Genomic DNA, 12,438 nt, shown 5'->3' with positions numbered 1-12,438 from the left:
GATTGGTTAATGGAACAGTTTCATTGCCACTTATTTTAAGCTACGGGCGCCTTCACTTTTGATTCTGAAGGCCTTAAGGGCAACACATGATGTCAGCCACTAGCTGAAATATGATTGGATAAATACTCTTCTCATAAATATACACTACTGGAAGCAGCGCAACCAAGAGAAAAGCTATGAAATGTAGAGAATAGACTATTGGGAATAATTTAATACACATTCATGGAAAAATATATTAAATATATTAACATGCAAGTCAGTGATTCAGATCAGTGCTGTTTAGGCCAGCAGAGAAGGCCTTGCTGGCCCTGACGGCCCACCACTGATGTACATAGTGTCGCAAACGTGCATTCCAGAGCTAGTGCTAGACGAGCTTTTCAGGTTAAAAACTATACAATTTTTTATTTTTCTAAGAAAAATCGTTTTCACTAGATAAGACCCTTCTTCCTGGGCTGGGATCGTTTAGAGCCCTTTGAAGCTGCATTTAAACTGCATTTTGGAAGTTCAATTTCGCTGGCACTATTGAAGTCCACTATATGGAGAAAAATCCTGAAATGTTTTCCTCATAAAACATCATTTCTTTGTGACTGAAGAAAGAAAGACATGAACATCTTGGATGACAAGGGGCTGAGTAAATTATTTGTAAATTTTTGTTCTGGAAGTAAACTTCTCCTTTAATACGTTTATGTAAATAGAATTCTATATGATATTGAATGTCCATGTGATGTGAGAGAAGAGAAATAAGTAACCGAAAAGAAATCTACATTAATAAATATTTTTAACAGTGTATTGTACAATAGTTTACTGTTAAAGGAATTGTGTGCATATTACGGATATCTTGCTATAAATGTTTTATTGCTTTTCATGTGAAATAATTGCACCACCTGCTCATTAAATACGTGTATCACACTTACCAAAAGTGACAAGGAAAGGTTTTTACATTGTTTTCTTTTTAATATTAGTATTTCTAGTTATTAGTATTATTTTTACATAGCAAAATTAAAGACTTATAACTGAACATAAAAAGGTTTGCAATATAGTTTTGTGCACATTTCTGTCTAAAAAAGTAAATGTAAAACATGTACAAGCAAACTCTTGGGACAACTACATTGATTCAATCAGTGAGGTCCTACCTGCTTATGTTTTTCAACTGACAAGGACACGTGGGTCAAGTGTCAAGCCTAGTAATTCATACCCAAACTATACCTTCAGTGTTTTTTTATTTTAAAAAAAAAAAGAAAAAAGAAAAAAAAAAATACAATACATTTTTTGGTTCTGTTTCGGATCCCTTTTCACTGTGGCGACCCCTAAAGGGAGCAGCTGAAAGAAGAAGAACGCTGTTGTAGCTTTGGATATGTAAGGCTTTGCGCCGTGAAACGCAACACCAACAACTGCTGACTGTTATCCGTGACCCTTTTCAGACACCGTTAAGGAACGGTTCAAAGGCTTCCCGAGCGTTATTAGCTTAGCGGTTTGGTGAACGCCTCTCCAGTTTTGCGGGCGATCCAATAAACTCATTCCCATACCGGGAGTCGAACCCGGGCCGCCTGGGTGAAAACCAGGAATCCTGACCGCTAGACCATATGGGACATGCAGCGGCTGCAAAGGCCACCTCGGAAGAGGGGCGTCGTCGGGGGTAGAAAAAGGGACGATTCCCGGCCGAGCTAGCAGTTTGCGCTCTGTCGCGGTATCGTCCAGAACTCTGCATGGGAAAGCCACATTGCAGAGCACAAAGCGGTCAGCGCTCACGGCTCTCCAAGCATTCGGCTAGTCGAGCTGTCACTCTAGGGGTAGATCAGCCGCCGGACGAAACGTGTGGTAGTACACCTGGTGCAGTAAGCCAGCATGCTACCCAGTACAGGAGTCTCCACATTTCAGGGATTACGAGAACCGTTACTCTGGAGTCAGTTGCAAACCTTTGGACTGGGCTAAAACACTGCCGAGCCAGCCAGGAGTCGAACCTAGAATCTTCTGATCCGTAGTCAGACGCGTTATCCATTGCGCCACTGGCCCACAGGCACCTTGGGCGGAGCGAGGTCCTACCTGCTTATGCTTTTCAAAGGGCAGGGGACAAGAGACACGCTAAATTACACAGTGACGCGGAAAAGCCGATGCCGTGACCCGGATTCGAACCGGGGTTGCTGCGGCCACAACGCAGAGTACTAACCACTATACGATCACGGCAGCCCACGCGCCTGGGTTGAGCCAAAAAGCGGCTGCTATACGTAGCGGCGTACGCCAGTACGCACGGCTCTGTCCGGACATACTGACAAAAGTTGCCTTTTTATCTAGACATGATTGCCTTAGCAGTAGTCTTGGCTAACGCTATATCGAGAGCCGACCTAACTCATACCCAAACTATACCTTCTGTGCTTGTTTTAATTAATAGTAAGAAAAAAAGGAAATTAACCCCAAATGTACTACATGTTTGCAACCCATTTTACGATTTAAATGGAAGAAGTCCATGGTGTTGTAGCTTTAACCGGTGGGAAAGAGGAGAAGAGGAAGGCCAAGACATGCAGGGGATTGCTGTGACAGAGGGAGACGCACAGGACAGATTGAGATGGAGAAAAGGGATCCGCTGTGGCGACCCCTAAAGGGAGCAGCTGAAAGAAGAAGAACGCTGTTGTAGCTTTGGATATGTAAGGCTTTGCGCAGTGAAATGCAACACCAACAACTGCTGACTGTTATCCGTGACTCTTTTCAGATACCGTTAAGGAACAGTTCAAAGGCTTCCCGAGCGTTATTAGCTTAGCGGTTTGGTGAACACCTCTCCAGTTTTGCGGGCGATCCAATAAACTCATTCCCATACCGGGAGTCGAACCCGGGCCGCCTGGGTGAAAACCAGGAATCCTGACCGCTAGACCATATGGGACATGTAGCGGCTGCAAAGGCCACCTCGGAAGAGGGGCGTCGTCGGGGGTAGAAAAAGGGACGATTCCCGGCCGAGCTAGCAGTTTGCGCTCTGTCGCGGTATCGTCCAGAACTCTGCATGGGAAAGCCACATTGCAGAGCACAAAGCGGTCAGCGCTCTCCAAGCATTCGGCTAGTCGAGCTGTCACTCTAGGGGTAGATCAGCCGCCGGACGAAACGTGTGGTAGTACACCTGGTGCAGTAAGCCAGCATGCTACCCAGTACAGGAGTCTCCACATTTCAGGGATTACGAGAACCGTTACTCTGGAGTCAGTTGCAAACCTTTGGACTGGGCTAAAACACTGCCGAGCCAGCCAGGAGTCGAACCTAGAATCTTCTGATCCGTAGTCAGACGCGTTATCCATTGCGCCACTGGCCCACAGGCACCTTGGGTGGAGCGAGGTCCTACCTGCTTATGCTTTTCAAAGGGCAGGGGACAAGAGACGCACTAAATTACACAGTGACGCGGAAAAGCCGATGCCGTGACCCGGATTCGAACCGGGGTTGCTGCGGCCACAACGCAGAGTACTAACCACTATACGATCACGGCAGCCTACGCGCCTGGGCTGAGCTGAAAAGCGGCTGCTATACACAGCGGCATACGCCAGTACGCACACTATGTTGTCTGTATGTTGTCAGTATGCCAGTTGTCTGGCATACTGACAAAAGTTGCCTTTTTATCTAGACACGATTGCCTTAGCAGTAGTCTTTGCTAACGCTATATCGAGAGGCGACCTAACTCGTATCCAATTTGTTGTAAATATGTATATGTAACATTTTATTTCTTGGCGAATTTGAAATCACTGAATTTGTGGAAGCCAAATAATACTCACCGAAATGTCCTGGCAGTTATTAAAGGTTGTATTCTAAAAATCTGAATATTTAAATTTTAAAAAATGCAATTTTGTGTCTCCACTTGAAAAAAAAATCACAGCTTAATTATTCAACCATGTTGAATTGCAGAACCTTAAAATGCAAGCACTGTTAATATGATGGATAAACATTGGGAAAATATTGAGACAGTACCCTGATAGACTCAAATTCCAAAAAGCCAGAGTCATGTAATAAAAATCTAAATGTTTTTAAAATGTAAGCAAAAGTATTCTTTTATGGAAAGCAACTTAAGTTAGTGTTTATATTAGTGTTAAATCATTTATTGTCCAAAATTTTTCCAAATGTTTGACTGTATTTCAGATTAAGGGTGGAAACAGCTTATTATGGTGAACAGAACATGTACAGTGGGTAGAGATACCTTAAAAATTTTTCATTTCATTTTGTGTACCGCTTATCCGATCTATCCTCAGGTCACAGGGAGCCTGTGCCTACCTCAGGCGTCATCGGGCATCAAGGCAGGATATACCCTGGACGGAGTGCCAACCCATCGCAGGGCACACAAACACTTATTCACTCACGCAATCACACTACGGGCAATTTAGAGACTCCAATCAGCCTAGAAGCATGTCTTTGGACTGTAGGAGGACACCGGAGCACCCGGAGGAAACCCACCAAGCACAGGGAGAACATGCAAACTCCACACACAGTGAGCGGGAGCGAGACTCGAACCTACCTTAAAAATATCTTAACTTGTTTATTCCTCCTTGAGCCAGGGACCCCTATTTATTTATGATACAATTTCAAGTGCACCCATGTTTGTTCAGTTGCTCTGTCTATATTCAAGAAAAGAAGATTGTGGTCTTAGCAATGCTAAGATGGCCACCAAGTGACTTCATCAAAGAGACAAAAAAATAAAACGAAACAAACAAACAAAAACAAAAAACCCCCCACCCATTAAATGACATTATTAATTTAAGTATTTTGATGTATGGGCCACAATTTCAATTATTTTAATACAAAGTGATTTGTTTTTTGAGGATTGATGAGTGATGTTTGCGTCTAATTACCTGTACAGATCAGTACAGGGAGGCCAGAAAAGAAGGGAGCTCAAAAAGGAAAATATAGTTCAGCCCCCAAAGTGCACTTTAATAACTATGCATTAAATCAGCACCAAGTCTGTTTTAAGTCCAACATATAGAACATTTAATCAGAGACTAAGTATAGGAAAAATACATGTACAAAAACACAAACAAACGCAAACATACATTAGGAAAAGGAGTATTGCATTATCGTCAGATTGTAAAGTCTGCATCGGTGCAGTAAAGAGCTTTTGGGTCAAATGTAGATTTTTTTTTTTTTTTTTTTTTTGCATTGGGAACCATGTTTGGAATTGTGAATTCCTCCAAACGAGCGAGACTGAATTACAGTCTGTTTTGATTTTAGACACCACAGCATACAGCCCATTTTGGGTCTGATGCCACTGGTTTGAGGTTAAGTCCTGTGTTAGTGTTGGTTACTGTTTAGCTCTTGAGGTTGCTGGCAGGTAGAGTGGTCTTATCCAAATCATCAAAATAGGGATGAGTCATAGCCTGGCGTGCAGAAATCCTCTTCAGAGGGTCATAGGTGAGCATTTTCTAAATGAGAGAAACAGATAGTTTGACACTCTGATAGTTTACTTTTCCTTAGTCATGCAAATGGCTAAGAATCTTAGCTTACCCCAAGCAGGTCAATGCCATTCTTGTCAAGATTCTTAACCATGCTTCCCAAATTGCCAGACTTCCACTTGGGGAAAGTATTCTTATAGTCAGGTAGCGACTCTACGTCTGGCCACACCTCATTGTTTGGGGTACCAAGAATCCTGAAAAGTGCACACACAGCCAACAGGCAATTAGACAGCATGTTCAACACAAAGGGACTAGGAAGTCTGATAGTAAATTGTAATGGTTTAGAAGTCTTAGAACCATTGCATTTGCCAATGCATAGTCAGATCATGTGTTTGTCTTGTCTGAATAGCGCCAAAGATTAGACCATTCTCATTTTCTGTGTACACTACAGCATGATGATCTCCACCCATCACCAACAAGGGGGACAGTCCAAGCAAAACACATACTGCTCAATCATTGGATTGAAATTTAAATAATTTTATATTGGACTGGTTTTCATATAGGTTATTTCACTTAATCTCAATGTTCTTTCTGCCACTGCATACTGCTAATAACTGCGCTCTATTCAGGATGCATCTGTGTGTGATACACCAGGGTGTGTGTGTGTACCTGAAGATGCGGAAGAGCTGGTCAATCTCAGAGTCTCCGTGGAACAGTGGCTTCTTGGTGGCAAGCTCAGCGAAGATAGTGCCAATACTCCACACATCTACTGGAGTGGAATAACGAGAAGCTCCCAGTAACACCTCTGGGGCTCTGTACCACAGAGTCACAACCTACATACAAAAGCACACAATTTCTGTTCGATTTTGATTGAAACGATGAGCTACTGAGTTACACAGAGTCGCTGAAGCATGTGGATAGTCATATACCTCATGTGTGTAGACTCGAACGGGCACCCCAAAAGCACGGGCCAAGCCAAAATCAGCCAGTTTTATCACCCCTTTGTTATCAATTAGCAGGTTCTGTGGCTTCAGATCGCGATGCAAAACTCGACGACAATGACAGAACAGAATCCCCTCCAGGATCTGATACAGGTAGCTCTAAGAACAGAGACAACACACTGCTGCATTATTCATAGAGCTTATACCAACACATGTAACTATACTTTCCCCAAACATGCAAACCTGTGGACACAATGAAGCTGCGCTGAAATCAGCACAGTGCATAATGAAAGAGACAAACAATAGGTTGCAACTAACTCATTTTTTTGGGGGGGGGGGGGGGGGTGAACAGATAATCATCACACTATTCCCAGAGGAAGCAACCATGTGGGAGGATTTTAACTTTTATGCTGGTGCTTCACAGCTTCATGCACATTCCTTTAACGACCATGTACACAAATTTTACTGTACCTACTCATTTTAAGTGGGTCTCACTTTTTCTATTGTAATGCTATTTCATTTCTGCACTCCAACACATATAGTTGTGGCATACCTTGACAAGCATAGGGTCCATGTACTGGCCTGAAGGAATGGAGTCCAGGTATTTCTTCAGATCCATTGACAGAAACTCAAACACCAAATACAGCTTGGACTCCTGCATCAACACATCCAGCAGTCTGAAGAGCAAAAGAGGTGTGAGATCAGAGACAAACAGAAAGTTCATTATAAGGAAACATGATGCAGTCATAGGAGAACACTATATGCATTCTTCAGCATAAATGAGCTCACAGATGCCCAGGATTGGCTAATGTTTCTGGACTAACAGGAAGAAAAACAAAAAAACAAAACAAACAAACAACCACCTATTGCTCCCAGTCAGACTGCCAAGTCTGCTGTCATTGATGGCTGTGGCACCACTGGATACTTGGGCAAACTTGTCGTCTGTTGTCCCTGACATAAATTTAATTTAAGGGTAGTAATTATTAAAATATCAACTCAAGTACACACCGTACGACATTGGGGTGCTGTAACTCTTTGAGCAGTGAGATCTCTCGTACAGCAGTGCTAGGCACGCCCTCCTCCTCACTCTCCAGGCGAATCTTCTTAAGAGCCACCACCTGACCTGTGGACTTGTGCCGGCCCTTATATACCACACCATATGTACCTAAGTTAGGAAAACACAAACAAGTCACTTTTTTTTAGCGTTAATTAAATGGCAAATAAATGAAATACATTAAATGAATGGGACAGTGCTGATTGTGCATCACCTGTTTGAAACTCCTGTGGATTTGAAAGTCAACCCTGTAAGATTTGCTTAATAATCTTCATAATTAAACGTGATCTTAAGTGGCATTCATGATTTATTTTGGTATGAAATTCTGGGTTGACTAAAGTTTAAAGTGCAGTTTTATTTTCACTTCGGCTAATGGATTCCTAAATAAAAAACGTCCTTGATAGTACCTAAAGTGGGCAGTGCAATGGCACTTTAGCCCTTCCATTGATCCAGCTCCTCATCTGTACATTCTGCTCGCTGAGTTCAGTTTCCAAAGCTTCAGCTTTCTCGGTCAGTGTCATCAAGCTCATCTTGTAGCCCACTAACTAGCCAAGCCAAATCTCTGCTCAAACCCAGTGCAACAGTGTCAAATTGCTTGCTGTTTGCACTATTTCTATGTTCAGAAAATGGGAGAAATTAAGCTCTTTCGGTTTGTAAGAACTTGGCGCCAAAATAAATAAATAAACGCATTAGAAATATTTCAATATGTGTTTGAAGTGGCATCGGAGAAATGTAAAAAAAAAAAAAAAAAGCCCTGTGAAATATTAGGTGCAAGTTTGAAAGATGTGAAAACTGAACCTGTAACAAAAATACGTACTGTACAGGAAAAATAAATGACAGCTATGGAAAAACAAATAAAGTAAAAACATTCACTCACCTTCTCCAATTTTCTCTATCTTCAGATAGTCTTCCATTATCAAATGTTCTGTGTTGAGAGACAAATTCACCATGATTGAATATTCATGCCAGAATATTCTTGAACGTTAACCGATTTATCTATTTATTGAAAATTCGTCCATAATGGTGCAATCCGGCTGGGATGGCAGGTCATTTAGTTTTAACAACACATTGATGGACAGTCAGTAAAGCATTTTTTTTTTTTTTTTAAAGGGAAAGAAAAGATATAGTTCACTGCTTGAATTAACCCTTTAAACCAGCTGCGTCAATGCTAAACTCTGTAAATAATGAATATCAACAACATTCCTATGTGTGTTAAAATATTCCAGAGATTTGGTCAGCAGCAATCAATGTTGTAGACCTGAATGTAATATATATATTTTTTTATTCTTCACTTTTAATGTGAAGAATAAATGGTTTGGCTAGATAAGAGCCTTCTTCCTGGGCTGGGATGGTTTAGAGCTCTCTGAAGCTGCATTTTGGAAGGTCAAACTCACGGGCACCATTGAAGTCCACTATATGGAGAAAAATCCTGAAATGTTTTCCTCAAAAAACATCATTTCTTTATGACTGAAGAAAGAAAGACATGAACATCTCGGATGACAGGGGGGTGAGGAAATTATTTGTAGATTTTTATTCTGGGAGTGAACTTCTCTTAAGTTAAAAGGGGCTAAGGCACTAAAAGTAAGGAATAAATAAATATATATATATATATATATATATCTACAATATTGATTGCTGCTGACCAAATTTCTGGAATATTTTAACACACATAGGAATATTGTTGACATTCATTATTTCTGATGAAAGAAAGACATGAACATCTTGTAAATTATCTGTAGAGTTTTGTTCTGGAAGTGAACTTCTCCTTTAAATTTCCACAGCAGGTGATCCATTACTTTTCCAAGATAAGTAACACATGATATTCACTTCATACTGACTGAAGAATCTATTATTCATACATGACGCTAGCTGGTGGCTGAGTTTAACTGAACATTTCGGCTAAGAAGACAATATCAATCAAATAAGTGAAAGGGGCAGTTTTCTGTCTAAGACTCAGTCAAGATTGTTAACTTTAAAACAAGATGACCATTAACACTGTTGCTGCTAGCTAACTCACATTTAAGTAAGTTTATATGCTAGCTAGCTAGCTAGCTCTGAGTTGCACGAGCTACATTAGCTAAATTAACCCGCTGCTAACCAACGGAATGGATAATTAGCAATACTACTGTACATTTTGTTTGTTTGTTTTTAAGTAAAATCCACTTTTAATTTTTTATTTTTTTAAAAAAAAAGTAAACTTACCAAGGGTTGGTCTATTTTTTGACACGAAGACGTCCGAAAAGTGCGCATTGACCAGAGAGAATTTCCCAAGTTCAAACTGGCCGCGGTGACGGAATTCAAAACGGACCAATCACGTCGCTGGGGGATTTTTCAAAAGAGCCAATAAGGAGCAGGCAGAGGTGCAGCGGGAGACATCTTTTAAACGCGGCATAGCTGCGGGAATGTGGATGCGTGTTGCCAATTCCGTATTTATCCCGGACGAACCATGAGCTTAATCAATACAGGTCTTTTGAAGCTTTTTAAACTTATGGGACTCATTTCACTGTAACAAATTTCCTCAGTACATATTTACATGTATTTATATGCCATTAACAGAAAAAGACAAATCAACGTGGGAGAACAAGTAGTAAACGTAATACTTGTTCATTAACTCTACTGACAATACCTTGATTGTACATTGATACAACTTTTTTATTAAGGATTTATTACATTTGAATCACATCCTAGGTGCACTTACTGCATTTCGTCAATCAAATAGCTTATTTTAAGGGGAAGAAAATAAGCCAGACATTGCATAACGACACATAAAAAACAAGGGTCTGGCAACCCGTTCGTCAGCGGTTGTAAAGCCGTAAGAACACATTTCTGTTGCGATTGGTTGGAAGAACGTGCCTATCATAACCTGATTGGCTAATGCCGACACAGATGATTTCTTGCGTTCAGTGATATGACGTATTTCCTTTTTGAAATAGTGCGGCTTTCACGTTTCCGGTTGCGTTGTTTACATTCGTCATAACAGTGAGACAAGAACTTGGTGGTTGCCTGTTATCCTTTTAATTATATAAGAAATGTATATTATTTATATTGGACAATATATAAAATAAACATTTTTTTTTATCTTCATGTCCAAGCATACAGTTCATCATCTTATCTTCCAAGCATACAGTTTGAAGCGATTCATTTTGCTAGAAAGGGCTTGGCGGTATTATTACGTAAATAATAAAAGTTAGTGGTGTTCATACACCGATCAGGCATAACATTATGAGCAGTGAGAGGTGAAGTGAAAGAAAGTTTGATGAAGGGATGAATTGTGATGGCTAGACCACTGGATCAGAGCATCTCCAAAACTGCAGCTCTTGTGGGGTGTTCCCGGTCTGCAGTGGTCAGTATCTATCAAAAGTGGTCCAAGGAAGGAACAGTGGTAAACCGGCGACAGTGTCATGGGTGGCCAAGGCTCACTGATGCATGTGGGGAGTGAAGGCTGTTCCGTGTGATCCGAGCCAATAGACGAGCTACTGTTGCTCAGATTGCTGAAGAAGTTAATGCTGGTTCTGATAGAAAGGTGTCAGAATACACAGTGCATCACAGTTTGTTGTGTATGGGGCTGCATAGCTGCAGACCAGTCAGGGTGCCCATGCTGACCCCTGTACACCACCAAAAGCAGCAACAATGGGCAAGTGAGCATCAGAACTTGACCATGGAGCAATGGAAGAAGGTGGCCTGGTCTGATGAATCATGTTTTCTTTTACGTGGATGGCCGGGTGCGTGTTTGGCGCTTAACCTTGGGAACACATGGCACCAGGATGTGCTATGGGAAGAAGGCAAGCCGGTGAAGGCAGTGTCATGCTTTGGGCAATGTTCTGCTAGGAAACCTTGGGTCCTGCCATCCATGTGGATGTTACTTTGACATGTACCACCTACCTAAGCATTGTTGCAGACCATCTATACCCTTTCATGGAAACGGTATTCCCTGATGGCTGTGGCCTCTTTCAGCAGGATAATGCGCCCTGCCACAAAGCAAAAATGGTTGAGGAATGGTTTGATGAGCACAGCAATGAGTTTAAGGTGTTGACTTGGCCTCCAAATTCCCCAGATCTCAATCCAATCGAGCTTCTGTGGGATGTGCTGGACAAACAAGTCTGATCCATGGAGGCCCCACCTCACAACTTACAGGACTTAAAGGATCTGCTACTAACATCTTGGTGTCAGATACCACAGCACACCTTCAGGGATCTATAGTGGAGACCATGCCTCGACGGGTCAGGGCTGTTTTGGCAGCAAAATATTAGTAAAATATTAATAACACAATATTAGGCAGGTGGTCATAATGTTATGGCCGATCAGTGTATATTATATATATTATAAATTATTTTTATATATTTTTAATGAACAAATATTTCTAAAAGATCATACTTGTGTTTTTTTCCATATTACAAACAAAATCAATGATTAAAATATGTTCATTGCATTACAACCGCCTGTGCTGACTTTTTTTTTAAGGTTAGGATTAGAAATGAATTGTTTCACTTAAAGCACATCATATGAAAAAGTAGGTACGATGAGCATCAGTTCTAAGAGGTGCCAGTCTACCTGTGTTTGTATGTCTTGAATAGAATAAGGGAGATTTTTAAGCTTAATTGTATCCTGTTAGTCACATTCAAAACAGTGGCAGAGAAGGTAACACTTCACACTTCATTAGATAGCTTGGGTACAAAAGCCTAATCGGTCACTTAGCTGCTTTGTTTTGTATATTGTAGATTTAATTGTAACCTCAAATATTGAATCATTGCTTTATGATTCGAAAGCATATTGTATCGATATCAATTAAATATCAAATTATTGTCCTAATTGAAATGCTACCATTTTATGTAAAAGCTTATGGTTGGCTGATTTATTTTACATGATTATTCATATACATGATTGATCATCATATTGTTCATCATTTATAGCTTTTCCATGAATAAATCTTTAGGCTTTTGTTTATGCTTATGTTTATGGGTTTATTATTATTATTATTATTATTATTATTATTATTATTATTTTAAAGCAGCCTAGAATGTACTTGCATAAATCATTATTTCAAGCCTCTGGGCAATTAATACTGAAAAATATACCACTTGATGTAACATAC

At 40.7% G+C, this 12,438-nt stretch overlaps 1 protein-coding gene and 6 non-coding genes across 7 annotated transcripts; all 7 read right to left on the bottom strand.

Moving 5' to 3' along the window:
• Positions 1-1,517: 1,517 nt before the first annotated feature.
• trnae-uuc (transfer RNA glutamic acid (anticodon UUC)) lies at positions 1,518-1,589 on the bottom strand. Its single transcript has one exon. It is a non-coding gene; the product is annotated as a tRNA-Glu (tRNA).
• A 351-nt stretch (positions 1,590-1,940) lies between these two features.
• On the bottom strand, positions 1,941-2,013 carry trnar-acg (transfer RNA arginine (anticodon ACG)). The gene has a single exon. It is a non-coding gene; the product is annotated as a tRNA-Arg (tRNA).
• Positions 2,014-2,112: 99 nt separating this feature from the next.
• Positions 2,113-2,184, bottom strand: trnah-gug (transfer RNA histidin (anticodon GUG)). The gene has a single exon. It is a non-coding gene; the product is annotated as a tRNA-His (tRNA).
• Positions 2,185-2,803: 619 nt separating this feature from the next.
• On the bottom strand, positions 2,804-2,875 carry trnae-uuc (transfer RNA glutamic acid (anticodon UUC)). The gene has a single exon. It is a non-coding gene; the product is annotated as a tRNA-Glu (tRNA).
• A 344-nt stretch (positions 2,876-3,219) lies between these two features.
• On the bottom strand, positions 3,220-3,292 carry trnar-acg (transfer RNA arginine (anticodon ACG)). The gene has a single exon. It is a non-coding gene; the product is annotated as a tRNA-Arg (tRNA).
• A 99-nt stretch (positions 3,293-3,391) lies between these two features.
• trnah-gug (transfer RNA histidin (anticodon GUG)) lies at positions 3,392-3,463 on the bottom strand. Its single transcript has one exon. It is a non-coding gene; the product is annotated as a tRNA-His (tRNA).
• A 1,459-nt stretch (positions 3,464-4,922) lies between these two features.
• Positions 4,923-9,658, bottom strand: cdk1 (cyclin dependent kinase 1). The gene is made up of 8 exons (XM_058399222.1): positions 9,549-9,658; positions 8,224-8,271; positions 7,301-7,457; positions 6,846-6,969; positions 6,281-6,451; positions 6,021-6,184; positions 5,464-5,605; positions 4,923-5,381 (listed from the first exon to the last, which is right to left on the bottom strand). Exons 2-8 carry the CDS (start codon positions 8,258-8,260, stop codon positions 5,268-5,270), a joined length of 909 nt encoding a protein of 302 aa, XP_058255205.1. The 5' UTR covers positions 8,261-8,271; positions 9,549-9,658; the 3' UTR covers positions 4,923-5,267.
• Between the last annotated feature and the right edge of the window lie 2,780 nt (positions 9,659-12,438).

This window comes from Hemibagrus wyckioides, linkage group LG09 (assembly GCF_019097595.1).
Source record: "Hemibagrus wyckioides isolate EC202008001 linkage group LG09, SWU_Hwy_1.0, whole genome shotgun sequence".
NCBI lineage: Eukaryota > Metazoa > Chordata > Actinopteri > Siluriformes > Bagridae > Hemibagrus > Hemibagrus wyckioides.
The sequence above is the reverse complement of the archived record's forward strand: the minus strand, read 5'-3'. Positions and strand labels throughout refer to the sequence as shown.

What these genes read in the sequence shown, in the direction of transcription:
- cdk1 (XM_058399222.1), bottom strand. Translation starts at nt 8,260, where the DNA reads ATGGAAGACTATCTGAAGATAGAGAAAATTGGAGAAG. An exon ending in CAGCTCTTCCGCATCTTCAG is followed by an intron (nt 5,606 to 6,020) that starts GTACACACACAC and finishes TGCACTTTTCAG; the next exon opens with GATTCTTGGTACCCCAAACA. An exon ending in ATGGCATTGACCTGCTTGGG is followed by an intron (nt 5,382 to 5,463) that starts GTAAGCTAAGAT and finishes TCTCTCATTTAG; the next exon opens with AAAATGCTCACCTATGACCC.